Raw genomic sequence first — 26,677 nt, forward strand, 5'->3', positions numbered from 1 at the left:
CTCCCCTGAGTAAATACCCCCGTATTACACTATCATAGTTCTATGACATATATCTATTATCATATGTCTTTGATGAAAATTATTACAGTGTAATGTACCAACTATTATAATGGTTTTGAACTATGATAATATGTTCTCCTTGAGAGAATCAGTCACGCTTTCTCACACTTTACTACTTATCAAGAAACACCACACAATAATATAATATATTTATACGAGGTGATGGCCTCCTTATAAATTATTAATTAAATTATTATAAAACAGTCTTATTTGCCCGTATTTACCGTATTTGCCGTATGAGGGGTTCAGTAATGGTTGTGGTCACAACAATATTCATTTGTTGTGTTAACCTTTTAATACGGTTATTCATATTGTACCTATGTACAATAGGTTAGTCATTTCGTGACATTGTTGTTTTAAAGCCTCAAAAAGAACCAGGCTACTTGTAATAGCCTATTAGTTCACCAGTTCATCTGTAACTTAGGCCTAAGTTAGCCCAGCTTATAACATTAAGTTGTTTAATTTATAGGTCACATATAAATTTATATAGAAAATGATTATTGACGATAATATAATATGTCATAGAACTATGATAGTGTAATACGGGCCTTAATAACTCCTTATTGAAAATCAAAATGCATAGACCATAAAAAAGAACGTATTTTGTTATTAAGGTCTTAGTTTAATTTTGTATGAATGTAAACCTATTCATACACACTATATACTATATTATGTAGGTATGAGTTACTTTCATTCTGTTTTCCGTGGCAGGGCTCCTCTTTGTTCTATTCCCTCGTTTATTTTCCCTTTCCATTTTCTTCTCGCTCTCGCTGCTCTTTTATGCGTTGTTGTTTGTTCTTGTGAGGCTGGTTCCTTGACATTTATCAAGTTTTAATGTGTTAAAGTGCCGATGCACGTTTGTTTTTATTTGCTTTGTGCTAAATAGTAAGACCGTTAGCATATTTTTCAAAATTTCAGTTGATTTTCTTTGTATTATCCCTGTTCTAATCGCGAACGTCAGTAGTAGATTTCTCCTGAAATCGGCCATATCCGAGCGGCCATTTTCTTAATCCTGCTTCATGGTTCACAATGAGTGATTATTCAGCGGTCGCTCCGCCACAGAATTTTAGTCAAAGTTCTGCTTTTGCTGCTGCTCTACAACGTGCAAAACAGGTAAAATCTTGATAGTTAACTTTTTAAACTCTTATCGGCTTTTTCTTTGTCTTACTTGACCAAGCTTGGTTATATTTAGTAGGCCTACGACTTCCTCATCATGATGGCAAAGCCCATATCCTAATTTTTGTCGTGATGTAAGTTAATTGGTATATTCTTAATTCTTATGCATTTTGGTTACTAATTTTAGTTCAATGTTCAACACATTTAAGTAGGAGTAAGTTAAAATGATTATTGAAACCAAGCTGGATAAAGGCAGCTTTAGGTCTGAATCAAGAAATTCAAGGCCATAGACAAATCTTGGTTCTGGAATGGTTCCCAGGCTTAGGCCTAGGTCTAGTTAATTTAAAACAGGACCTGCCCAGGAGAGGAGCGTGTAAAAGGTTTTTATAAACCCAAGTTGTTGTATGTCTATAAGTAAAATAAGATTGGATTAAAAATAGGCTAGGGTAGGCTCGATAATTAGTTGAAGTTAGGTCTGAGTCTTGAAATCCTTATTTTAGTTAGCCTAGGCCTACTTATAAGTCAACTTAAGTTGAACTAAGGCATAATCCAAGCCATTTTTCCGTAGGCCTACTGTCTAGTGATTGTTGGCCATTTGTTACCAATTTCGAAAACAGCTGTTTTCATAAAATCGTACCGGTTGTCCAATCGATAACTTAATGTAGGTATTTCGTTCTAAATATCACGAAGTTACCACAATGAAGATAAAATCAATAGGTATCCAGTGGTACCACCCGCAACATCCTAAGACGAAAATTAAATTTAGGTACTTACCCAAAGTTAATGCCAAACAAGTTGTGTTTTGCCAGTTCCCAAGTGTCGGCTGCAAAAGTCGTGCCACTCTAAAAATTCATTTGATCTCTAATTCTCGTGACATTGTTAGGCTACCTGCTGTAGGGTTTGTTTATTAATAAAATAAAGTTCAGAATGTGATCTTTCGAATGGTAGGCCTATATAGCCTAGGGTATTGTTCTCATCTGAGTGGATTATAAGTGTTTTTTTACTGTTAAAATTATTTTGGCCCATACCATCGCCTTACTTACGATTGTGGCCATTCTAAGCATCAACGGCGAACGATCGTCCCGCGATCGCTGGCCACTGCTAGGGTTAAAGTAGGTTCATTAACCTAAACTTTATCTTAACATGGCCTTATTTAACCTTTTAACTTAGAAGTTAGCCCTACCTACGGTCACAAATTCCCATAACTTATATTAAACCCCTACCGCCCACCCTGACAAGCCTCAAAAAGAACCAGGCTACTTGTAATAGCCTATTAGTTCACCAGTTCATCTGTAACTTAGGCCTAAGTTAGCCCAGCTTATAACATCCATAATGCGATGAAATTCCCTTTTAAAAAACTTCAACTTAAGTTATTGACTAAGTTACAAAAGCAGTTGAAATATTTCTTTAGTCAATTACCTAGCCTAATTCGTTAATCAACATTCTTCAGTCGTTGAAGTTACTGCCATTAAGCCCCTTGCCGATGACAGAATCAGAGTTAAGTTTAAGTTAGGCTTAGTTAACAACCAGCTGTAGGTCTACTTATCCGGAATTCATTCCTCTTGTAAGATAATAGTGTCAACCCAACACGTTTCATACAATAAACATTTTTAAGTAGGCCTACCTAAATTAGCTGCACTCAACATTTTGTAATTTTTATGAAACTTTTATACGGTAAAATGTTTCTAGGTAAGTAGGCTACGGTACTGTACGGTAACTTAACAGAAATCTCATGCAAGTAGCCTATTGAAAAATTATTTCCCCTTTGGGTTTTTTTTTTGGCTGCCACCTTTGTTTAAGTTTTAAGTATGTACCGGTAGGCTAATGTGAAACATGTGTTTTTTTGCATAAATCGTCCTTTTTACTAAGTTTTGATGTTAGATAACCTTTTTTTCTTACCTATAAGATATCAGGACAAATTAAAAACCAAGATATTCAGCATTAAATGGGCTTCAAATTTATATAGGCCTACAGTAGACTCCCTCTAGTTCCACCTCGGGACCTGACTAGCCTACTGGCCGGACCACAAAATGGCCGGACTAACCGAATGTAGTAGAACCTCAATTATCCGGCATAATAGGGGGAGGGAGACCACGGATAACTAAAAACCTTGGTTAATCTAATGTGACCTAAACATTTTATAGGCTTATTACATACCGGTGGTATACATAAAAACGCCTAATAGGCCTACTGTTAATGGATGTTAATGTAATAATTAATTTGCATTTTACATCATAAAACACGGGTACACTTCCATATCTGTTAGCACAAACAACCGAATGAGTAATATAGATTATTCGATTGTTTAATTCGATATATCGTTTGGTTAGTTAGGTTAGGTTAACCTTACCTAACTAACCTATCGAATAATCGATATATCGATCGATATTTTCATTCGGTGGTTTGTGCCAACAGATATGGAAGTGTACCCTCAAACACAAATAGTAGGCCTACTGTATTGTGCAATTTCGTGATATGTTAAGTCATTAACCTTGGTTTAGTAACTTACCAGTAATAAAAATTGTAACGTTTTAAAATCACGCCTACTCAAACAAAACAACAATTACAAAACACTGTTCAGCAATAAATCACATAAAGAACAGAACGGTAGAAAGTCTAGTAAGCTAACTGCTACATTGTCAGCATAGGCTCCTACTACATGTTGTTTCAGAACAAAAGAATGTCAATAAAAACATTAGCTATCTTATAAAACAGCATAGGACAATCATAGTACTTAGTCTTAAAGATAATAACAACAGTTGTAAAATAAGATAAAGATAACAATGGATGACGTAAAACACCGCTTATTCTTTCTGTTTGTTCTTCATATTCTTTCTTTGGTTTCTCTTCATACAGTTTTGCACAAACAAAGATGGCCGTCACAAAAAATTCTGAGGGGAAATAATTTTTTGAATAGAGGAAAGTAGGGTGACAACCCATAGTGAGACTTGACCCAAGGGTAATTTCCCTATAAAGGGAAATCTATCTCAGGTCAAACTGGAAATACTGTCATTCAGTTCCCTTCATTCATGAGTAGTTTTGGAAGGACGTGGGATTCCAGTTTTGAATTTCCTTTGTTTTCAGTTGGAGCAAGAAGGTTACATAAAAAGTAGATTTCCAATGTTCAAATCTATTAGGTACCTGTATATTTATTCTTTAGTGTTTAATGGCAGGTGAATTTGAATTTAATGGATTTAAATATTCTTTCAAAATGCTAATTGACAAATATTATTGTTTTCAGATTGCAGCTAAAATCAACCCTAGTCTTGCCAACGAAACAGGAAGCAAAAGGCCATTAGAAGATAACTCTGGTGAGTGGTGAGACCAATAAGATTATAAATTTTTCTCTTAGCATGTTTTATCTTGAAAATGTAGATGTTTTGCAACCTAATTGGACCTGATAGCAATGCTTTACGCATCTTGACAATCTGTTTGTGTAGATTATAATTTTAACATCAGTTAATGAAACTTAAATTTTAAATAGACTACTTGTGGTTCCTTAGTTTAGCCATTAATTTTTACATAAAAAGTAATCAAGATACTCTGCTCACCTTTATTTACTTAATCTTATTTGAACTTAAGGGGAGTCGCTACTGAAAAACTACCAATTTTGTAAAAAACTTGATTTTTTTTATTATTTTTTTATCTTGTTCTATGGATTGTAAGGTTTCAGAAAAACATAACATTTGGTATAATATATATTTTTTTCACTGTGAAAAAAATATTTGAAGTGAAGTGCGCACACCTCTTTTGGGGCATCAACTAGGCCTAGTATAAACCAACGTATAAACTTCAACCGCTGTTTTCCGCGACTTTAAATTTTTTTTTTTTTTTATATATAAGTTCTTATAACTTTTTAACTATTGCAGCTATATGAATGAAATTTTTACCACACATTGTTTATACTATAATTCAACTTTCTGTGCATGGATATTGTAATTGGGTAAATAAAAGTACATGAAAAAAATTTATAAAAATTTATAACCTATAAATTTTTCAAAAACTTATTTTTGAAGCCATAACTTATAAACTAATTGAGAAAATAACATGAGTATGCACAGAAAGTATGTGCTTTCCTTGCTCTTTAAAATAAGATATCGAACAATAAAATTGGTTCAGTAGTTAAATAGTTATAAGAGATTTAAACATTGTGTATTTATAACAGACGGACCGGAGGCCAAAAAAGTGGCCAGTGAGAGTGGTGCAGGGAGAGGAAGCAGTGCAGCAGCAGCAGCGGCGGCTCAGGCGGCTGCGGTAGCAGCTAGAGTGGCGGCCGCAGCAGCTGCCGGTATCCAGGGGCTGGGCGTACCCGGCCTTGCTCTGGGACCTGTTACTAATGAAGACATCCGGGTGCCCGACAAGATGGTCGGCCTTAGTGAGTCATTCATTACTGACATATAATAGTTTACCTTAATACTCATTAAGGTTAAATGAATTAAAAAATTATTTTGAAGAGATTAGTGTTACAAGTAGGAGGCCTACATTCCTCCAAAACTAAAAAATCTGGGAATTGTTATTGAGTTTTTATGACTCCCTGAAAATAACTAAGAATTGTACGTGGATAAGTTTAAGAATTGATAAAGAAGTAGACTAAATAAAAATTGGCAAAAAATCATTTTCCTGGTAGATTTCTTAGATATTTTATGTTTTAATTGTGGGCCTAAACTTGAATTTGACGTGTGGATTTTGATCTCAAGGATTTAGTTCATGATAATAGTTTTCTGGATTTGATAACAATTAATGTTGTTTGTTAAATAAATTATGATGGAATAACTATCAATACCAATGTAAAAATGTTTGTTCAGATTTGGTTTTACTCAAGTTGAAGTTAGGTTCTTTGAACGCTTTTTATTGTACTTTTTTTATCTGGAAAACCTTTAGTCGCTCTTGTCATTTATTTTCATAGCATACCGAACATTGATTCCTAGACCATATTTAAGATGTGATGTTTAGTGGAGGTGTGCAAGCCTGAGATTTTCTTGAGACATAAGATTTTTTTAACCGAGCTTATTATACATTGAATTTAAAATAATGTAAATTTTAAATAAGTTGGTTTGTCTTAAGCTGTAGCTAACAATTTCTTTAATTAAGATAATCGTTATATTGAAATGTTAGTACCTACCCCTTTTTGCTTGTTAAATTTAAATTTGACAATATTAAGGTACCTGCGGTTAATGGCAGGTCTATAATTTAGGAATCATAAATTGGTCTAATTTGTATTCAAATGATTGCGTCAATAGTGTGATCATTTCCCGCCATTAAGTAGACATTATCATTGTCCCCAATGATCGAGAGTAAAGTGTCAATTTTTTGTAAACGCCAACAACGTTATAAATGCTGCATCTTGGTAACTTTTGTTTTTCCCTGATATAATTTTTAAATGCTTTTAAGTAGTTTTTTCATCAATTTGCTTGATTTTATTTAATAGTCAAAGTAGTAGTATTTGTTGGGTTTTTTTTTCAAAAGTGTACTGGCCCACGAAATTGCAAAAACAGAATAGTAATAGGCTTCTGCTTGACACTTTCACTAGTCCTTCACTTTGGACTAAGTTTGGTTTAAGTTTTCCCCAACGATTCTATCTCTAAATGGCAAACTCTAATTGCCCCCAGTTATAGGCCGGGGCGGGGAGCAAATAAGCAGGCTTCAGTCGGAATCTGGATGTAAAATTCAAATGGCACCTGACTCAGGCGGCCAACCAGAGAGAGTCTGCACGCTCACCGGCAACGCACAGGCAATCAGGTAATACGCATTGACTTTCAGAGGTAGAGTAAAGGTGCTGTATTCATCACATAAAGATTTTTTCATTAATCGTAAAAATTAAGTTAAAGGAACTAAAACAATATGCTACCCATATCCTATATTAGCTATAATACCCCGCCGCAGCAAACCGACAGACTAAGCGAATTTCCATTCGCATGTATTGATATAGCCTATAATTAAATCCATTCAAATTACATTTAGTATGAGTACTTAGGTTTGCTGCTACAGGGAGGCTAAAGTGTTTTTAGTCAAATATAGCTTGGTATAAAACAATTAAGTTTGCCAAGTTTGATCTAAATATATCCATAAACAAGCAAACTACAACATTTTACAATATTCTCCCTAAGAATAACATGGGAATTTTAAATTTACAATTTTTTAAATTTTCTCTAACCCAATAACCACAGAAAAACACTTCAATATACAAAATTATTTGTCTTTTTAAGCTCTTTAAAATGGTCTTGAGAGAAATTGGGAAATGTTGTGTTTTGATGGTCAAAAAGGAGAAAAACCAATTTTTACCCCATAAAACCCCGTTCCCATGGTCCGATCATGCTCGTTCACGAACTCATTCAAGTTTATCCTGCCTTACACCTTCAAACAAAATTTCATCAAACTCAAACAAAAATTGTTTAAGTGTTCACGGACACACACGTACACACACATTTATATATATTTAAAAACTTGGACGAATGGTGTTTTTGGCCTCTGGGGCCGTCAAAATAAATAGCCTAAGTAAATTGGCCCCGGGCTCAAGTTTTACCATGAGACCTATGGTAATAGTTACTTCCTTATAGAGAAAATGCGCTAAAATCAGCCTACTCAATGTCTAATGCATAAAAATATATCAACATAAAGCAAATATTTGAGTATGATTGTAGATGTAAAACAAATATTCTCCCATCAGCACAAATTGGCATACTTTAAGTACAATGCATAAACTTAAACTATATAAATATTCTTTGTTGATGGTTTTACGTTCAACTTTTTTACCTGTTATTTTAATTATTGCAATCAGTTTTCTATCTTATAGTTTCTCACAAAAATTGTTACACAAATCTATGTTTTTAATTATTTGTGCACAAATGAAAATCATGCTTTTTTTGGGATAAAAAAAAAACATCAATCTATCGTCCTTTTACCATGATTTTCAGTCGAGCCAAAGAATTGATAAATGCCATCGTGCAGCAGAGGAGTAGAACAGAAGGAACGGGAGGTGCCAGATTAGACGATATGAACATGGGAGGTCCACCAAGCTCGCATGTAAGTACCAGTCTTTCAATGTCAGGTTAGGTTAGGTCGGCACAATGTCCAGTGATGTTTAAGTTCATCCTTGCTCGCATATTCCTTTTTGAGGAAAGTGACGATAAACTACTTGGCCATAATACCTGAGGACATTTATCATTGTGAGTAAAGTTACGTTAATTTTAAAGTTTACAACTATTGGTCTGGAGTGTTATGTGTTGAGAATAGTTTTCAAAGAATTTCCTCTTTATCTTTTATTCAAACAAAATTTAGAAAGTAGCTGTGTTACCTTCGTGTACTTAACATCAGAGAATTTATATTTGTTTTTTATACTTTGGTTGCATGGTGCACTAATGATGTTCAACAGATTAATTTTTAAATAAAATTAATTTACTTATAGAAAAATCAGTCATCAATTAAGTTTGGATTGTAATAATGATTGTATAGAGTTGTGATGATATGTTTGGTTTCTCAAATTGTAAAGCAATGTTTAAAGGTTGTATTCGCTCTATTTTCAGTTCTAAGTGCTTTTAACTTGCACAGGTGTGAGTTGTTTTGAGACCTGGGTGATTGCCACCTTATCATATAAGATAATTAGTCTCAGTCAGTATATGAATTTCTTAAAACCTTTAGTTAGGCCCCTATGTATTACATTTTTTAACACTTAATAACGTTGTGTTAATTTTATCACCAAACAATTTTGAAGGTGATGTTATCAAATTTAATTTTTGCAAGTTTTGTTTTTAATTTGTACTGTCCAAAAATTCTGTGAACCATGAATCAATTTAAATATTGTGAGTGTAGTTTGATTTTTCACAGACCGATGATGATGATGGCCCTTCCAACATACCGCCCTTCCCGTTCGGCAACAGAAGTATGGTAAGTGTTGAGATATTTTTATCAGAACGTGCTCTGTAAGATTAAATTTATTGTACAACTTTTAATTTTGCAATACAAAACATTATTCAAAGAATGTTAATATAGAACTGGATACTATCAATAACTTTTGCTTAAGATGATTAAGGTAGGCTTAGACCTGGCATATTTGCATGCTCCTTTTGTTAATCACTTTAATTTACATTTGTGCTTTTTCTTATAAATATATCTTTATTGTCACATGACATTTTCATAATTACATAACAACAGCTACAAAAACAGGTGACATTGTCAATATAATCATAATAGCATAGACAAATAGAATAAATATAGACCGTCAGCTGTGCTGCGGTTAGCATAAGTTCTGGTGTCCACCGCTAGGTTTGCTGTGTAGCTACGGCGCACACCGCTGCAGCGGCCCTGCTGGTCGCGTGTGCGCCATAGCTACACGGCACTCCTAGCGGTGAGCACCGGAAGCTTCCTTTGACAGTCTATATTTATTCTATTTGTCTATGATAATAGGCAGGCCTGCCTAAAATAAGAGAAAAAAATAATAAAAACAAAGATTCTCGGAAATAATATTTTGTCTTAAATGTTTTTAAACTAAAATAATTAAAAATTACCATTAGCACTGAAATATAATTTGTTTACAACAAATTAAATAAATTATATGTACTTGTCATAAGTTGTCCTATAAAACAATAAAATAATTGGTAATTCAGTAATTACCAAATATTTTTCTGGTTGAACAAATAGAATTTGTGAACACTTAGTTCAACAGTGAACAAATAGTTTTTCTATGTCAACAATTTAGAACAGTATTCCTAACTTTAATAACTTTATTAATATAAATTTTAAAATGTTTGATGTAGGCCTACATAGGCTACTTGTAAAATGTATCTTTACATTTTGCAGTTTTTTCCCCATATTTTGCAATTGTTATAAGAGGTTTCTTGGAGAAAATCGCAGAATAACTATCTAATCGTTAGGGGTCTGCGGGTCCCCGATTTTTTCGGGTCGGGTCGGGCCAGTGGAAGGCCCGAGAGACCGGGTCGGGTCAGAGATTTGTTTGGGCCAAGACCGGGTCGGGCCAAAAAAAATAATTATTAGGCTATTTTTAAAGTTATAATAAGTAATTTTCAAAGAAACACTCTTATATACATTATTACAGAGGAATTAAAATGTTAAAATTAGAATTAAATATTAAGTTTGCTCACGTTTAAGAACAAAGACACAACAGAGCAATTATTGCCTTACTGTCACTAGCCAAGCCAGAGCTAGTCGTCTACTGACAAAACAAAAGCCGTGATGCAACAGTGCAAAGAAAACAAAGTCAAAAGAAAGACTATTTATCCAGAGGTACCAGTTTAATTATTTATTGTTTATTCCATACCTAGTTTAAATTATATTTTAGTATTTTATTTACATAATAAATTATAAACAAAAGAAATATCTGATATAGTGTACAGATCTGTATCTTGTTCTTTTATTTTCCTATTGTCCTTTTTGTCATTCAGTAACAAAACAAAACAACACTTCTGATCGTCTGGTTCGGCATTTTATGGTCACCATTTAATTTTTTTTTTAAGTATCAAGTATCAACAAGTCTACAAAGAGGTTAGGCCTAAATATTTTATAATTTTATGAAAGTTTTCATCAGTAAAATTATTTTTTTCTTAAGTTAGATTGAGTTTCAAAAAAGATATTTCTAAGATCCAATACAATATTTACAAGACACAAACTACCATGAATTAATTTCTTTGGAAATTATCTGTAACAGTTTTATATTTTTGAATAAAGAAAATATATCTTTTTGTCTCTACTTCCTTGTTTTGTTACTTGTATTTTGTCAGCAATTGGAACAACCGGGTGGTGTAATAGGGGCGGGGGAGGGGGAGGGTCTATGACCTTGAGTGTCCCCGGGCCTGGCTCTGGTTGTGTAAGATGGGAGGGGAGGGGAGGGGGAGGGTCTGTAACCTTGAGTGTCCCCGGGCCCGGCTGTGAGAGTGATTCATGGTTTTTTGTTTACATTCTACTACCCTTCCTTCCGAGAAAAAGACCCTACAGTTTCAAAAACATTGACTTACAGTATAAAAACATTGAGTTGTGTTGCTAATTAGGGCACTATAATGTCTCTGCTGTCTGCTTATGTTGCCAAATTAGCATTTAACTTTCTTTTCTCTTGATTTAATATAATTTTCTATATATTAAGAGTTCCTTTTCGGGTACCTAATAATTGTGACATTGTTTGACTTGAGTTTATGGATTTTTAATTCTTTTCATTTATTAGCTAAAATCAGTTGTTTTAGGATTTTAATCTCTTGCAATACCTATAACTGTGCCTATAACTGTGTATGACATGATATGCAATTTTTCAGTCTTTACTATAACTATACCATAAACAATGTATGTGTGTTATTTATTGTTTTAGAGTTTTATAGTAAATTAGTTTACACAATATCTTTTCTTCAATGAGTTCTCCACTTGTTATGTTGCTTAGTCTATTACTATTTTAGGCCCTATAAAAAATAATTCCTATGTAAAGCTGTAGGCATACTAATGCCAATAATAGATAATTCTTTATTTATGATGATGTAACTAATAATGCTATTGTAAGTGTGAGAGGAGGTTAGGAGGCAGGGAATGAATGATTCATATTGCATGGTGGAAACATAGAATTTTTATTTTCTTCTTGATTGCAGTCTTGAAGCCACAGGCCCTAAACTTGTGATAAGGTTAATTGATTTGTTTATGATCCATTTATATTAAGTTCCATTACAAACTTGTTGTAATATAGCTGTTTAGATATTTCAACAGTTATGAAAATGGGAAAGAATGGCTTGATAAAAAAATTATTTTCTTCTTTCTTGCAGTTGAGGCAACTCCTAAGCTGTAAATAAGTTATGAACATGAAATAATATACATAACTACAATATTTTTCCATATGTTATTTTCAAGTAATTTTATAAACACAGATAGGAGTTAAAAAAAGAAAAAAAATCCGGTAATTAATAATTTTTGGCCCGACCCGATTTTGGCCCGAAACCCGAGGACCAAAATTATTGGCCCGACCCGACCCGACCCGAACCAAAAAAGTCTGACCCGCAGACCCCTACTAATCGTATGAGGTAGAATAACAAACGTAGTATTTGTTACGTTTTTTAAAAGGTGGAGGCTAATGAATGTAATATTTAAATTAGTAATATCAATATCCAAGTTCTTTATGCTTTTATTTTGTTTTATAGATATTCTTACTGTAAAAAAGTGAAATAGCTTTAGTACCTAGGCCTATAATAAATGTTTTTAATAAAATTTTAATTTTTCACAGAAGGATGACCGAAATGATGATGGCCCTTCCAATAAAATGCCTTTCCAATTTGGCAACAAAACTACAGTAAGCGAACCTAGCTATTAATTTGTCTTATTAATGTCTTAGTGGGCCTTTTGTTGCAACAATATTGAAATATTTACTTGATTTTCATTTTTAAGTAGTATTAGTCATTTTCAAATAATTATGGCATGTATGAATGTATTTTCTATCAAATTTTCTACTAAAGTAACAAAGTTGTCCAGGTTGGAATAACTTAACCAATAGCAAAATTTCAATGATTGGAAACAAACCTGGTTGGTCTGTATTAAGTGTAATGTGAATAGATTGAACAATATTAGTTTCGCTTTAGGCCTAACTAATCTATTGCTACTGATTAACGTTGGATGAAAAATTCTTCACTACCAGATCAAGCTTAGCCATTTAGAATTTTTATTCTTTTGTTTGATATGTTGAAATTTTGCCTCTTGTCGATGGTGAGGGGTCTTTAGTGTTTAGTTGAAAGATGGTTAGAATTACTTTATCAAGATTTTAAAGATTGCCTTGCATGAGCAATAATGTTGCCATGGGGTTAACAGCTAAAATATGGTTGATATCTTTCTTCTTGAGGACTTTCTAAAAGACTAATTTTTACAATTCATCCATTTAATTCCTAACAGTTTTCTCTGTAGTAAGCTATACATACACTCTTAAGGTATGAGTGTATTTATCCAAATCCTTGTATTTGATGTATATTTTAACTTACCCCTCCTCCGATGGTCTCAAATATTCTTATTTGATAGGCTAATTCCTTTCTCTAAAAGCTCCTCAATTAGACAAATGTATTTTCCTTTTGATTTGTTCAAAGGATTACGGTAGTATTTTATTAAATCCTTTTTGTTTTACAGGTCGAAATAATGGTACCTGGCCCTAAAGTGGGACTAATAATAGGAAAAGGTGGTGAGACAATAAAACAGTTGCAAGAAAAATCTGGAGCCAAAATGGTCGTAATTCAAGATGGTCCTTCTCAGGAAAATGAAAAACCTCTACGGATAACTGGAGAACCCCAGAAAGTGGAGGTGAGGAAGAATTTCTGTAACTTTTTTGAATACAGCCTATTATTAGTACAATACTTCAGTTATCACTTGTTTTCTGTATAAAATAACCAGTTTCTGCCTTTTCCATTATTGTATAAAAAGGGAGGCTGATTAAAATTCACTTGTAAAATTAAAGCATTTTGAAATTTCTAGAACAACTTTCACAATGTTGAGTAGAGAATTATGTTAAAGCATCGAATAATTTCGTTTTGCAGTACTTGATTGTTTGAGTAAAAAAAAACTAAGGTATTCTATAAGTAACTTGCTGTGATTATTTTCCACTTTCAGTTAATTGACTAGAAGCTTAAAAAAGTTAAAAATGTATTATACATCTGTTAGGCCTAGGGCCTACTAACTTGATTTGTAATTTAAAATTAATGCATAATAATAATAAACAACACACTTTTGATACAGCATTCTTTTCCTGTATTCTGAAATAATGTTTTATTAATGTTTTTTTTTTTCATTTTTCAGCATGCAAAAGCCTTAGTCTATGAACTCATAGCTGAAAAGGAAATGCAGGTAATATTAGAATTAAAGTTGTAGTCAAAGGTAATTAATCTAACAACACAATTGGGGCTGGATGATATAAGTAACATTATTTAGTTATTTTATTCATAGATAGGTAGATGGGCTAGTCATTGTAAAAGTATAGTTTAGATAAGAAGATATAATGTTGGTACAGAATAACCAGATAAGAATAGGGAGCAGGCTTAAAAGCGTAAGATTTTATATTGGTCTGTCGGCTCTGAAAGTCAGAATCAAGAAGACACTTCGTCGCTGGACGTATTATTAAAACCACGCTTAAATAAACAGGTGAGTTATAACAACATTATATTTTTAAGTTCTATTTAAGTTATTATTTATTTTTATTAGTATGTGTAAACAGCTGATTTGTTTATCAAGTTTAAGTCCTGTTTTGTTTGAACCATATCGATTATAATTCACAAATTAATCATCATACCTTAAGATATGAAAAATAATATGTCCTTGTTAAACCTTTTCTCTGAACATTTTAAGGATTGATCCAGTTAAGTAATTATTCCCCTCCGAATTATTATTGTCTTTCAAATATGCCAAATTTTAGTTCATACAGTAGAACCTCGCTAATCTGACCTTGGCTAGTCTTAACTCTTCATTTAATCCGACCGTGCCATCGCCTATGGTTACAGTGTTATCGCGGTCGCCTAACTTAAAGCCGAACTGATTTAGTAACCATTTCCCATTGTTCTGTGGACATCATCACCTTCTCCCACAGTAGCGTCAAAAATCTTGTTACCCTCCACAGTCACAGAAATATCATAACGTTTGCCGCGATCTTGGCAAAATGTTGAATATTTTCTGCGGTAACGGATAAACAATCATTGTCTTCTGCGATCGCGGCAAAATCCTGAACCCTGATTATTGCTCCTCAGACCTTTTCACTGTTCCGCCCATGGTCCCGGTCCCATAGGTGACGTATTAGCGGGGTTGTACTGTACCTAACTGTAAATCAGTAGTTGTTGTTTGAAACTAAATACTAACAAACAAAATTTACAATAATGAAACAGCTAGATTGAATAATGTATTTCCTAGTATTTGTATCTATGTATCTTTCACTTTATAATGTTTATTGTACTTATCTGGTTTTCCTTTCAGTACTATTTTATATTTATTATACTATAACAAGTGATTTATCGATAGTTATCTAATCCTCAACTATCTTCTGTTTACAACTCAACTCGGTAATCAAAATTAATTTTTTAAATTGTTATTGGTTAAACCTGTAATAAAGTTGAGATGATGACTAATCGTTTTTGGCCTGCTTAACTAGACAAAAAAACATTATCCTGTAAATATAAACATTTTCTATAAAAGAAATTGTTACTTTTGTGGAAATAAAAACTGTAAATTATATATTTCCTACGCCTTAGGATTGAACACAGGTATGTTTCATACATTACTGTTGCACCCACAATGTCACTTCAAATGTGGTTTGTCCACTATTAAAACAAAAGAAATTGGTAGTACTGTAGTTGATATCTTCTGGATGAAAATTAAATAATCATCCAACATACAACCCAGCTATCACATGGCTACTTGTAAAACACAAACATCAAGTGGTACTTGAAACCTTTCTGTAGCCTACAAAATTGCATTGATGTATAATAACTCTACTGGATAGCGCGGTAGGTGGTGGAAAAACGGTCCGTGCCCACCAAACGAATTGGCAGGATACCGAGGCGGACGGGCCGAATGAACCTCTCTGTTTTACACAACCATACATTCACTCAACCTGTTCTGCTACACTTATTTGTTAACATAAAAATTTCAAATTGATATATTATTTTTCTGGAAAAACCAGTGCTCATTTCTATGTAGCTAGTTTTTACATTAACATATTTTTTATAATTTATTTAGGCAAATTAAAACATATGATTGTTTTTTAACACCATTAAAAACATGAAAAATGTAGTAAGCGAGGAACTTTTTTATTTTTTGGTCAGGAAAAAAATTCCTGCGGCAAAGTTTTAGATCAAAGTATGAATTTTATTTTTTATTTGAAGCTTTTTTTTTTATACGGAGCCTGCTTGTATCATTTTTAAGCGATTAAAAATAGGCATAAAATCGCTTAGCGCGGCATTGGCGCTAGGAGCTCGGCTGGCTCAGCATCAGTTTTCGGGATATAGAAACCGAGTTTCTAGCATTTAATTATCATTATATTACATCAAATATGTCATTACATTACGAAGAATGGTAACTAAATTTACAGGCATATGTTTATGCATTTTAATGCTTACCGGTAGTCTATAGTTAACAAAATTCATTGAATCAAAGAATAGATGTTGGATTTCACAGTAGTATTTAATACCTAAGAAAATATTTTGTCTTTATTTTACTTCAGTGGGAATAATGAATACATTTGAGATATTGGCATTAAGTATTATACACTCATTTTATTTAGCAACATAATATGTTTTCCAAACACGTTAATCACAGTATGACAAAGAAACATACTATAATATAAACAAAATATATATTCTTAAATGATGATGATTAAGTCTCTCAATAATAATTGGGCCTCACCGAAGCAAATGACGACATGCATATGTGATCAAATAATTATTGTGATATACTTTGCTCTGGTTAATGTTAAAATATAAATAAATCTAACTCTTTTATATCACCACTAACTACATTTCTTATGAGATTTACTTTTGACACATAGTCTATAAAGTGTGAGCAAGTACGTAGATTAAATATATCTGCTTATAAAACCTCCTTAAGTTCGTTACAATCAATTATACTCGGAATATTTCCACAAAACTAACATAGCAATACACGGCGAGAGCGGGCGCGACGCTCGGCACTAGGGTGAGTCATGCCTTTATCCCCACTCCTCGCGGACAGAGCGAGGTAGCGACGGACCGTTTTTAGAGCCCTACTTCAACCTGAGCGCGCAATCCAGGGAGTTATTATACATCGATGCAAAATTGACAGTTGTTTCTGCTTGTTTTCTTAATGCATTTTATAAATTTCTTCTCATTACAGAATGCGTTTAACCGTGGTGGCGGAAACGGAGGGGGAGGAAATAGAGGAAACTTTGGAAACGACTTCAATGGAGGAGGTGGAGGGGGTGGCGACTCAGTGGAAGTAAGTGGTACTTTAAACAAATTACATTTAGTATAGGCCTACCTTCAATGCGTAGTAGACAGATTTTGTGATGTTGATTGATTGATGATTGACAACAGTTGACCTAAGATGTTCAAATTAGCCTATATTGAAACCAACAATTTTTGGTTCAATAATTTGTTATCAAAGAACTGTAGAACTCTTTTTTTTCTCTGTTTCATTTAGTTCCAAAACATATTTTTAACTGAAGTGTTATAAATTCTGAGTATTTCCTGTTCACAATCTACACCTTGATCCACGTCTTGAATGTTAATGCTAGTTATTTATCTGAGAATCTGTGCTGCAATCGGTGCTTCTGTTGATAATAGGCTGTTTAATTATAATACTTCCTTCCCTGGCCATTTATACGCATGGTGATATTTGGCCTCCTCAACACTCTGCATCTACTTCATTTGTTCCTCACCTCTTATTCTCTCTTCTTACCTGATACTGATCTGACTCTCCTATCTTACCTGCTAATCCAATATGACACTGAGAACTAAAGTAGTACAGCTAGTAAAGAACAAAATGATTTTTTCCCATTTTTTTTGTGATTTTCTTTTGTGCACAACTTCTTTTGAATTGTACCATAATTTTCTCTCCTCCAAGACCTTTCACAAGAGAGCCACAATTGGTTTTCGGTACAGTATTTCAGTTTGAACAGATGTGGAAGCAAAATATCAGAACTAGATGTTTTTCAATTTTTTTAATATCTTTTTTGTTTTCCTCTCCTTCACAATTTCAAGTCCCGTACCACCACCTTCTCCCAAAGATCCTTGATCCCGGTGCTTCAATTGGACTGTGGGTAAAGTAGTTGACACGTCAATTTTCAGGTGGCAGTGCCTCGAGCGGCAGTTGGGGTTGTAATTGGTAAGGGGGGCGACATGATCAAGAAGATCCAAGGGGAGACAGGGGCCCGAGTGCAGTTCCAACAGGGCCGTGATGACGGACCTGGAGACCGACGGTGTCTTCTCACCGGAAAGCCAGAGCAAGTGGAAGATGCTAGGATCAGAATAGAAGAGCTGATTGACAGTGTTCTTGTGAGTTGCGTTTGTCTGATGCATGAGCCCTCCACTAACTTTGGAGCTCTGTAACACCCTGCGAAGGACCATTAAGCCTGCTCCCGTTCTTTTCTGGTTGATTTTGTTTTCTTCTCTGACTCGCTTTTTCTTTTATGAAACGGATTATTTTCGTAGTGGCTGATGCGTTTTTTGTATTTTATTCAGGTTAACATAATGGCTGTTATTTTTACCATACTCAGTTCCACGTTCACCATGCGGTACAGGTCTTATGCCGATAGTCGTGCTTGTGCTATCAAGATAACTGGAAAGTCATGTTTTTTGTCTTGAAGGTTGCCTAAATTATCCCAACAACCTTTGTAAAGAGCCATAATGGTTTTAACTTAGAGAAATTGGTGTTTTGATCTAATAATTACAATTTTGACTTTGTTATAGCCAAATTTAGTAGTAACAAGCGTGAGAAAACAAGGAAGCAATTTGAAGGTTCTGATCTTTCTATGACGGCTACTAACGCTGAAACTGCATTTGAAATATTTGTTTTATATACAGACTATTTACTGCAGAGTGAACTTGGAATGGAGTATTAATGGTGTTGGTTTGTATATTTATTCTAGACAAGAGTGTATAATTTGGATTACTATACTTATATCAGAGCCTTTAGACAGTTTTTTGTATTCTTAATTATTCGCCAACTTTTTTATGGTAATGACCTTAATTTTACTTTTAATTTCTACTTTTTTTTACTGTTTATGATCATTTTTTTTTGCATCTACTATTTCAACCTATAATCCTAGTAATATAATAGCATGATTTTTATAAATTTCCTATGCACATTGAAATTGAATTGAAACCTATCCATCTACCTTAATGAAGAATGCTAAATATAATGTAGGAAGTTGTTAACTGGTTATTAATGACTATTAGAACAAGAAACTTAATCAATAAAGTCAATACAATTGTACCAGATCCAAAATTAAATTATTTTAAACTGTGTTTTTGTATGTGGTTTGTTTTAACTGTGTTGAGACCTAAAATGTTTTTTTAACCTACACTAGGAACATGTTTATTTATAAATTCTGAAAATGGTAAAATTTGACTTAAGTTCAAGCAATTTACAAAATGCTATTAACTATGATTAAACTATTTTAGCAATGCAAATCAAATTCATCATATTCAAATGAATTATAAAAATATATTCAAAGCACAATATTTGATAAACTAGAATTATTTGAATAACACTTTATGGTAGCTAAAGAGTAATACTGACTAATGAGTATTTATCCTAAATTATTTCATCTTTGCAGAAATCTTCGTCATTAAAATATTAACGAGAGTGGAAAATTCAGATATTATTCAAACTCTGCCTAAAACTGTGAATCCAACAAATTTTTGGGTGTATTCAAAATCCCTAATTTTAAGCTAAAATCATGTTCATCGCAATCAAATTGTAAAAATAGAATGATTAAACTTAAGCTTTTACATTGTACGCCAAAATAACCAGCATCAAAATCATCATATTTTATTCACCCCAGGAGTATTGCAGGTACTTTTAAAAATTTACCCGATTTTCATGTCCAAGTTAGTAAATCAAAATGTATTATTTAAATAAAAATAAGAAATATTACATTATTTACCCATAAACAATACGTTTTACCATCTACACGAGTTTTTCAATGCTGGTGTTAATTCAAAAAGGCCTTGGTAGTTAAACCTCAAATTCAAAGTCTTGTAAAAAAGACACTAATTTGCTGGTTAGATAAATAAAAAAGTATAAAAAAAGTAAATAAGCTAACAGTATGAAAGTTGCAGTTGTTTAGGCTGCCTGTTTAAGAAAACTAGGTGATTTTTAAGAAGCTACTAATTTATGCAAAGTTTTTTTTGTATTGAGGGAGAGGAAAGGAATCGTTTTTGCGCTTCTTTGCTTGACCTTTTTTGTAAAACTGTGCTATTAGGTATCAAATTACTAAACCCTCATATAACCTTATATTAAAGGATGGCAATATTTCCACCATGATGTTTTTCATGTGAAGGAAAACTCCATAAAGATTGATAGAAAACCCGTTTTAAGAACTATTTAACCAGAATCATTTTACAATTAGGCTAAATATATAAAAAAAAATACCTAAAACTAAGAATGAATTAAACTAATTAATTAATTATGTGAAATACCAAATTCAAATGTATAAAAAATAATGTGGTTAATTGTTAACCATTTATGGTCATAATTTACTAACACATAAATATAGTATTTAGGTGATAAAGTTCAGTGTCTGTGGTTAATTCATTTATTGTAGCCATCTGAAAAACTTTTTGTGTAAGTATAAAACTTCAACAACAGTGAGATATTTGTTTATAACAGTATTTAAATAGTTAAAAAGGATATCTAAGCATCTGATAAACATTTTTAAGCCAATAAAATTATTTTTCTGAAGGCAATTTGTACGTTTCAGCGAAGAGACAGTGAGTCAGGTCGAGGAGGTGGTCGAGGAGGCGGAGGCGGAGGTGGAGGCCGAGGTGGTGGAGGAAGCTTTGACCGCATGGGCGGAGGAGGAGGACCACCGAGAGAATTCAACGAGCGAGGACGAGGCTGGGACAACAACGGGCGCATGGGTGGTCCCGGAGGCGACAAGACCGAGTCTACATTCACCGTCCCGGCCGCTAAGTGTGGTGTCATCATTGGCAGAGGTAATTTTATAATATCCTCACAATTTTGATGGAATCATTTTACTTATTTATAAACTTTCTTAATACTTCTTTAAAGAAAAATAATATGTTCACCAGTTTCAAACTAAGGTTAACTGCCGATAGGTATTACAAAAAAAATTTGTTATATGTATATAACATTATATAACATATTATATGCATAAAACATATATCTTGATATTTTGTCCTGATGCAGAACTTATTCAGAGAGTAGGTTAAAGAGGATAAAAGGTTTTTAAGATTTTCTCTCTAAAGAAGTACAACATCAGGACAAAATATCAGTGTTATGTTTTGTGTACTTTTATTGTGTCTCTATTAGCTTATTGGAATCTTAATTTTCTCAATTAAGCTAGCATAACTCCATTCCTTAGATAATACAAAAACTAGATCATATTTTTGCATCTTCCTAATTTCAACACTTAAAAATTGGTTCAGGCGGTGAAACGATAAAACAAATAAATCAGCAAACTGGAGCTCACTGTGAACTGGACAGGAGGCCTCCAGCAAATCCTGCAGAGAAGACTTTTGTCATCAGGGGCTTGCCTGATCAGATAGAAAATGCTAAGCGCTTGATCGCTGAGAAACTAGGAATGGTGAGTGACTTATAGTAAGAACAAATTAAGTTAGTCATGTAAAAAAACCTTAAGAAAATAACTTAGTACTGAGATGATAAATTTCAATATGGTGCCACTGCCAATAGAAGTTTGTATAAAATGTTGAACCACAGTTTCTTCAACTTCAAAGAATTTCTTTAAATATTTTACTTGAGTGTCCCAGTTGGTAAGTTTAGAATTGCGTTCAGGATAAAGTAAATTTGTTAAACCCATGTTTATTGCCCAACAATTGCTACCTTTTAGAGGAAAGCACACTTGGGTTGAAAATTAATATAAAAAAGGGAATGGATACATTACTGACTCAACCCAAGAAAAGAGTCCCAAGCAGTTGACAGAAAAAAAGATCACAAAACAATTGATTTGATATTTTAGAGAGTTCTTCAGAAGGCAGCCTCATTTCATTAGTAGAGGTAGAATGTCAAATTAGTTGTGTTGTGCATGTTCTATTAACTGTCTGGAATTCTTTTCTTAGGCAAGTTGTTTATCCATTTATTCTTCATTTTTGGTATGTGGTAATTGTCATTATTTTGGTTTCTTGGCGAATGTTGCCAATTATATAGTGTTCATGTACTACAATACGTTCTGTTTGTAGCCTGGACCACCGGGCGGCAATGCCGGGCCACCACAACAGTATGGTATGGGAGGACCAGGCGGGCCTCAACAACACTTTGGAGGACAGAACTGGCAAGCTCCAGGAGGCTTCCAACAACCCTGGCAGAACCAGTCTCATCCCCAGGATCCTAGTAAGTCTATCACAAGACTTAATCTGGTTAATAATCTGGATGCTCTCCACAATCGGGATGAGATAGCAAATGTTCAATTGCAAGAGTACATATACGGCTTCTGCAATCTCTTAAATGTCCCAAGATACCAATTTAAAAAAAATACCAAACCTTTACCAACAAAATAGGAATGTTTGAAACTAGGGTATTATTCATAAACATTTGTTATCACATAAAAAACTTGGTGAATCATTTAACAGACGTTTCTTGTAGGAAAACTAGTAATTAATTTTGAGCAGGGACATCATTGCTGTCTTCCCCAATCACAGCAATATTGGGAATTTTCTATCTTGCAATTTTTTGACTTGGCACTTGGTTATTTGAGCTTTTAGGTTTGCGTAAAAGCCTGAGTCGCACACTAGGCTATCTTAACTTGGCCAGATAACAAATCTCATCAAATCTGGCTGTTGTCTGACAACTATTCCCGGCAACATTTGGAACATTGCTTTGATGTCCATACACAAACTGATTGCCCCTCGGCCTAAGACCATTGATCCTTAGGCCTATCAACATCACAAAAGTATGCAAATATGACCATGAATATTAAATTGTGAATTTCATTTTCAAGTTTAATAGGGCTTAAATTTTGCTTTTTCAAAATTATTGCCTTTCTCGCTAAACCGGCTACTCAAAAAGTGTTCACTAATCGAACATTTTCGGTAATCCATCAGTGCTGAAATGTGTGCTGGATTAGGGCCAAGTTGTGTTGATGACTGATTGCCATGTTCACTGATGTGATGATTGCAGGTCAGGGAGCAGGACAGGTGCAGGTGAACCCTCAGACTGGTCAACCTGACTACAGTGCTCAGTGGGTCGACTACTACAGGTCGCTGGGTATGCATAGAGAGGCAGAGGTCATTGAACAACAAGCAAAGGCCAACAAGGTAACAAGAGACGACAAGAGGATAATTTTACAATATTTTTACTCTTCCAAAAACATAAAAAAAGTAAAGTATTACTTTACAAGTCTGAAAAATTCTATTTAGGCAAAGTCATTATGTATTCTAAATAGTTAATAGTATTGATTAAACTTCAATTTTGTTAGAAATATGTTTCAAGATGGCAGCGTTTAGAAACATTTAGATTAAGATTGTTGTATGTTTGGCAGGGAGCCATGCCGGGTGGAGCAGCGCAGGGAGCCCCAGGGGTAGCAGGACAGCCCCAAGCCCAGAGTCAGCCAGTAGCAGCAGCAGCCGCTCAGAACGGCCAACCCGACTACAGCGCACAGTGGGCCGACTACTACCGATCCATCGGCAAACTCAAGGAGGCTGAGGCCATTGAGGCTACGATGAAGAACAAGGTAATTTGCTGGAATGGCGTGGATAAATGTTCTGTGGAAGTAGGTTGTAAAGAATAAGTTATATTGTATAACCAGTGTTATTAAGAGTGTAGTTAGTAACGAGAAAATTCACTATTCATTAAAATTACCACAACTACAACACCAGATTTAATGATCATGTTCTCTAAGGCTATAAGACATGTATTTTCCTGTTTTAGGCTTATTGTTTTTAATGTTGATTTAATTTAAATTTCACCTTGTTTAATGTTTGTTCCTGAATGATGTTAACAAATACGTTTCAATTCTTACAACCTGATTTAGCTACATCTATCAAGGATTAATTACGTCTATTCTTGCTTTAATTCATTATTCATTAGTTATTGTTTTTACTATGTCATATTATGTGATGTGGATGTGAATGTGTTTAACAGCAGGCAGCAGTTGCGGCAGGAGCTGGGCCGCAGCCTGGTCCTACCCCTACACCAGCGGCTAACCCTTACCCTCAGGCTGGCTATGGCTATCCCCAGGCAGCCGGGGCCTTCTACGGCGGAGCTCCTGGCGCCCCGCAGCCTGGCGCTCCTCAACCAGCCGCCCCACAGTACGCTCAGTATCCCAACTACGCAGCCTACGCCCAACAGACTGACTAAACACATCTTGTCACTTGTAAGTATCCTCCTACTAGTCCATAGGTCTACTCGATAAATCGTATACATTGTGGTATTCTGTTTTTGTGGTACAAAATTAATGTGTGTTGAATTGTTGCTTCATTCTTAGTTTCAGGATGAAGCGACCGTTGCACTATTTTCGCCTGGTATTTCATTTCGCTAATGGTTTTGTTGAGATTATTGCTATGTTTGGTTTACACAGTTTCACTGTGTATGAACTTTGTCATCTGAATTAGTTTGATTTGTATATAGAGGATTATTAATGTGACAATGGTCGTGTAACATGCTTTAGAAATTATGTTTTAATATGGCAATTTGTTTGATCATGTTTGGTTTTAGTGATGAGGTTATTCATAATTTGGTTTATAAGTTTGTGATTGTCCATTGTAAAGGTCTAGAATGGCTCGTGATGTACAAAATAATCTTTTCAGTTTAATCAGAAAAGTATTTTTTAGATAATTGTGCTCTTATAATATGCATTTTATTATACCATTTTTGTTTAGAACTGTTCAAAAACATTTTATGATGAATTTTGGAATGTACATGTAAATCATCATTTCATAACTAACAACTGACATTTTATCATAAAATCCTATGACATATTTCAATGGTCTTAAATTATTTATAAAACACACATTTAACTCAATTTTAATGTATTCTGGCCTCGATATTTTTTTATGATTTGAATTTTAAAATTATTTTACCCAAGTTTTGGTACTGTGAATTTTATAAATTATTTATGCGCTCAATAATAGTTAATGATTTTCTTGGACTGTGTTTAGAAAGTGCATTTTTAATTTTTATGATTAAAGTAATTACAGTACACTAAAAAAAAAAACCGTTTTACTATTTGCATATCATTACTTCTATCAATATTTTCTAAATTTAAACAAAATATTGTGTGGAATAAATGTGTTGATATTTAAAAAATAACCTTCTTATTAATTGGCAGTAGCCTCGGGTTTGTACATTTTTACTAAGATAAATAGGCTTACGTCATTTCTGAAATTATTGGGGGATAAAATAGATAATAAACGTTATAAAAAAAAAACAAGTTAGTAATTCATGACCATTTAAAATTTAAATTTCTGAAAAGGGCATTTTCTGAATAGGATAATAAAATTGTTTCAGCATTATTTTATTAAATCGTGTCATCTTCTTATTTTCCTGGTCTATCTCATATTTTCTGTAATGTTGCACCGAGTTGAAAAAAATATTTTGAACAAAAAGATTTTGTTCATCTAGGCCTACTTACTTTCTTGATTATAATTGTACGAGTATAATTTACTAGTAATGGAGATAATTTTATACAAAACCATTATTACCAACCTCAGGTATACCACAATGTGATATAACATTTAAGCTGTATAAAGTAATAAGTTTTTGGCAAATAGTCGTTTTCCTGGAAGGTAAAACTAATAGGTTTCAATTTACAGCATGATTCATAATCCCACAACATTTAGGGCTGTAAAACGTTAAAAGGCTAGTTTCTCAAACGTTGCAAGAGTACTAGTATGACTTTGAACCATTTGTTAGCACATTTCAATCACAATCAATATTAAATTGGCTAAGGTAATTCTTCTTTGCAATTGAATCACCATGAGTCCTAGATGTGTTGTCGATAAAAAAATTGGCAGATAAATGAGCTTGTATCAAACACATTTAGTCTGTATTTATTATATTTATAGAGAGGAAAATGTGAAGAATTATTGCTGTACAGAGTTTGTGAGAATTGTAAATATTTGCTGTAAAATTAATATAAAATGTCACGTCTTGTGTATTGAAACTATTGTGCAACAGAAATCGTATTTGTACTTTCCACAAAAACTGTCTAAAGTGAATAATTTTGTTGAAATGTATGATCTGATATTTGAAATTTGTCGCACAAAGGTAAGTAAACGATTGTGCCAACCTTGTAAGGAAATGTATACATTAAAAATACCTTAGTTAAGTTAAAATTAAAGTAGGTTTTATCTAACAGGTTTTCAGGTGTTTTATACAGTACATAATATATATGGTGGTTTGTGTGTTTTGTGTGCATTCACAGGTCTTGCTGCTCTGTATAGCTGCTGGCACGCTGAGAAGTCATCTTTCTCGTCACCGTTCCATTTTAAATAACTTGTAACTGCAATTTTCTCCCTAATAGAACTAACGCAGTTTTCTTGTCTCTATATACTCTATATATAGGTTAATAATCTATCATTATGTTGATGTTTGTTTTTTTTTATATGCATTTAGGTTTTGTTATTACCTTTAAAAAGATATGCGTGCTTAGTAACATCAGTTGCGTTTATTCTATCAGCCATGAAGACTGGCGAAACAAATTTTAAGACACTTCCTCTATGTAAGATTTAAGATAATGTTTCAAATAAGGTCCACAATGATTTTTGTTGATGTTCAGATGTCAAATAATGTGTTAGTTTATAGATGAATAGGTAAACCGATTGAGTGTATCTGTATTTTGTGTTATTACATACTGTACGGAATATACATGTTTCTTGAA

General features: G+C 33.5%; 1 protein-coding gene across 4 annotated transcripts; it reads left to right on the forward strand.

Moving 5' to 3' along the window:
• The first annotated feature begins 839 nt into the window (after positions 1 to 839).
• On the forward strand, positions 840 to 26,677 carry LOC128994642 (far upstream element-binding protein 3-like). Of its 4 annotated transcripts, none has more exons than XM_054419322.1 (18): positions 840 to 1,173; positions 4,418 to 4,487; positions 5,342 to 5,551; positions 6,786 to 6,915; positions 8,091 to 8,199; positions 8,986 to 9,060; positions 12,386 to 12,451; positions 13,273 to 13,443; positions 13,936 to 13,983; positions 16,993 to 17,094; positions 17,946 to 18,152; positions 20,582 to 20,816; positions 21,270 to 21,427; positions 22,041 to 22,191; positions 22,978 to 23,114; positions 23,339 to 23,530; positions 23,941 to 24,172; positions 26,222 to 26,677. In XM_054419322.1, exons 1-17 carry the CDS (start codon positions 1,090 to 1,092, stop codon positions 24,154 to 24,156), a joined length of 2,361 nt encoding a protein of 786 aa, XP_054275297.1. In that variant the 5' UTR covers positions 840 to 1,089; the 3' UTR covers positions 24,157 to 24,172; positions 26,222 to 26,677. The 4 variants fall into 4 exon arrangements, with proteins under 4 accessions (XP_054275297.1, XP_054275299.1, XP_054275298.1 ...); XM_054419324.1 differs by having other exon boundaries at positions 9,001 to 9,060; XM_054419323.1 differs by having other exon boundaries at positions 6,792 to 6,915.

This window comes from Macrosteles quadrilineatus, unplaced genomic scaffold (genome assembly GCF_028750875.1).
Source record: "Macrosteles quadrilineatus isolate MER2022 unplaced genomic scaffold, UCM_ALF_1.0 Scaffold_5__1_contigs__length_97177068, whole genome shotgun sequence".
Classification (NCBI taxonomy): Eukaryota; Metazoa; Arthropoda; class Insecta; order Hemiptera; family Cicadellidae; genus Macrosteles; species Macrosteles quadrilineatus.

What these genes read in the sequence shown, in the direction of transcription:
- LOC128994642 (XM_054419322.1), top strand. Translation starts at nt 1,090, where the DNA reads ATGAGTGATTATTCAGCGGTCGCTCCGCCACAGAATTTTAGTCAAAGT. An exon ending in CGTTCGGCAACAGAAGTATG is followed by an intron (nt 9,061 to 12,385) that starts GTAAGTGTTGAG and finishes AATTTTTCACAG; the next exon opens with AAGGATGACCGAAATGATGA. An exon ending in TGGTGTCATCATTGGCAGAG is followed by an intron (nt 20,817 to 21,269) that starts GTAATTTTATAA and finishes AAATTGGTTCAG; the next exon opens with GCGGTGAAACGATAAAACAA.